The 809-nt window shown below is 36.2% G+C and overlaps 1 protein-coding gene across 2 annotated transcripts; it reads left to right on the top strand.

The window, feature by feature from the left end:
• Positions 1-267: 267 nt before the first annotated feature.
• LOC311174529 (ribosomal biogenesis factor-like) lies at positions 268-570 on the top strand (the record flags this gene model as incomplete). 2 transcript variants are annotated; one of them, XM_084239025.1, is made up of 2 exons in its annotated part: positions 268-390; positions 508-570. In XM_084239025.1, the coding sequence occupies 2 exons, from the start codon at positions 268-270 to the stop codon at positions 568-570; spliced, it is 186 nt and encodes a 61-aa protein (XP_084095151.1). The 2 variants fall into 2 exon arrangements, with proteins under 2 accessions (XP_084095151.1, XP_084095150.1); XM_084239024.1 differs by having other exon boundaries at positions 268-570.
• Between the last annotated feature and the right edge of the window lie 239 nt (positions 571-809).

Genomic DNA, 809 nt, shown 5'->3' with positions numbered 1-809 from the left:
AAAATAATTCTAAAACAGATTACGCTCTTCCCTGTCCCCTTCAATAGAGAGCACAGAAGACACTTCACCCCTTTTCTTAATGAATCAGACTATCGTTCTGTATATTAATAATAATGATACTCTCAGGAAACAACAACACCTCACAGAGTGACCTGTCCCTGAACTCAATGATGTCTCTTAAAAATAAAATGTTAGCCTGTATCCTGGGTGTGCAGATGGCATCTCCTGGAACTTGAGCGGCCGCACGAGGCTACCCAAGGTCTGACAATGGCCAAGAACAAACTAAGAGGACCTAAGTCCAGGAATGTATTTCACATAGCCAGCCAGAAAAACTTTAGGGCTAAAAACAAAGCAAAACCAGTTATGACTAATCTGAAGAAGATAAACATTGTGAATAATGAAAAAGTTAATAGAGTGAATAAAGCTTTTGTAGATATACAAAAGGAACTTCTACATTTCTCAAAAGGCCTTTCTCTTGAACCTCTGCAGAAACAGCTGACTCCTCAGCAGTGTCATGAAAATGGACCAGTTAATGTTGATGAAGCTACAAGATTAATGGCTCAGTTGTAATACACTGATGATGCATCAAATTCCCAAAAAAAACCCAAACAAATAAATTAAATGTTTTATACAAAAAATAAAATAAAATAAATAAAATGTTAGAATAATTTTTCCCTGATCCTCCCTATCAAGGATCAATTTTCTCTTTTGCCTGCTGCTGGTATATCTGACTTTAGCATGGTGCTATGGTATGGACTTAAGTTTGTACCATTAACATTCACATGTTGAAATCTTATCCCTGAATATGA

The sequence above is a fragment of the Talpa europaea genome (assembly GCF_964194135.1).
Source record: "Talpa europaea genome assembly, chromosome: 7".
Classification (NCBI taxonomy): domain Eukaryota; kingdom Metazoa; phylum Chordata; class Mammalia; order Eulipotyphla; family Talpidae; genus Talpa; species Talpa europaea.
Note: the sequence above shows the minus strand (reverse complement) of the source record. Positions and strands in the feature narration are given on the sequence as shown.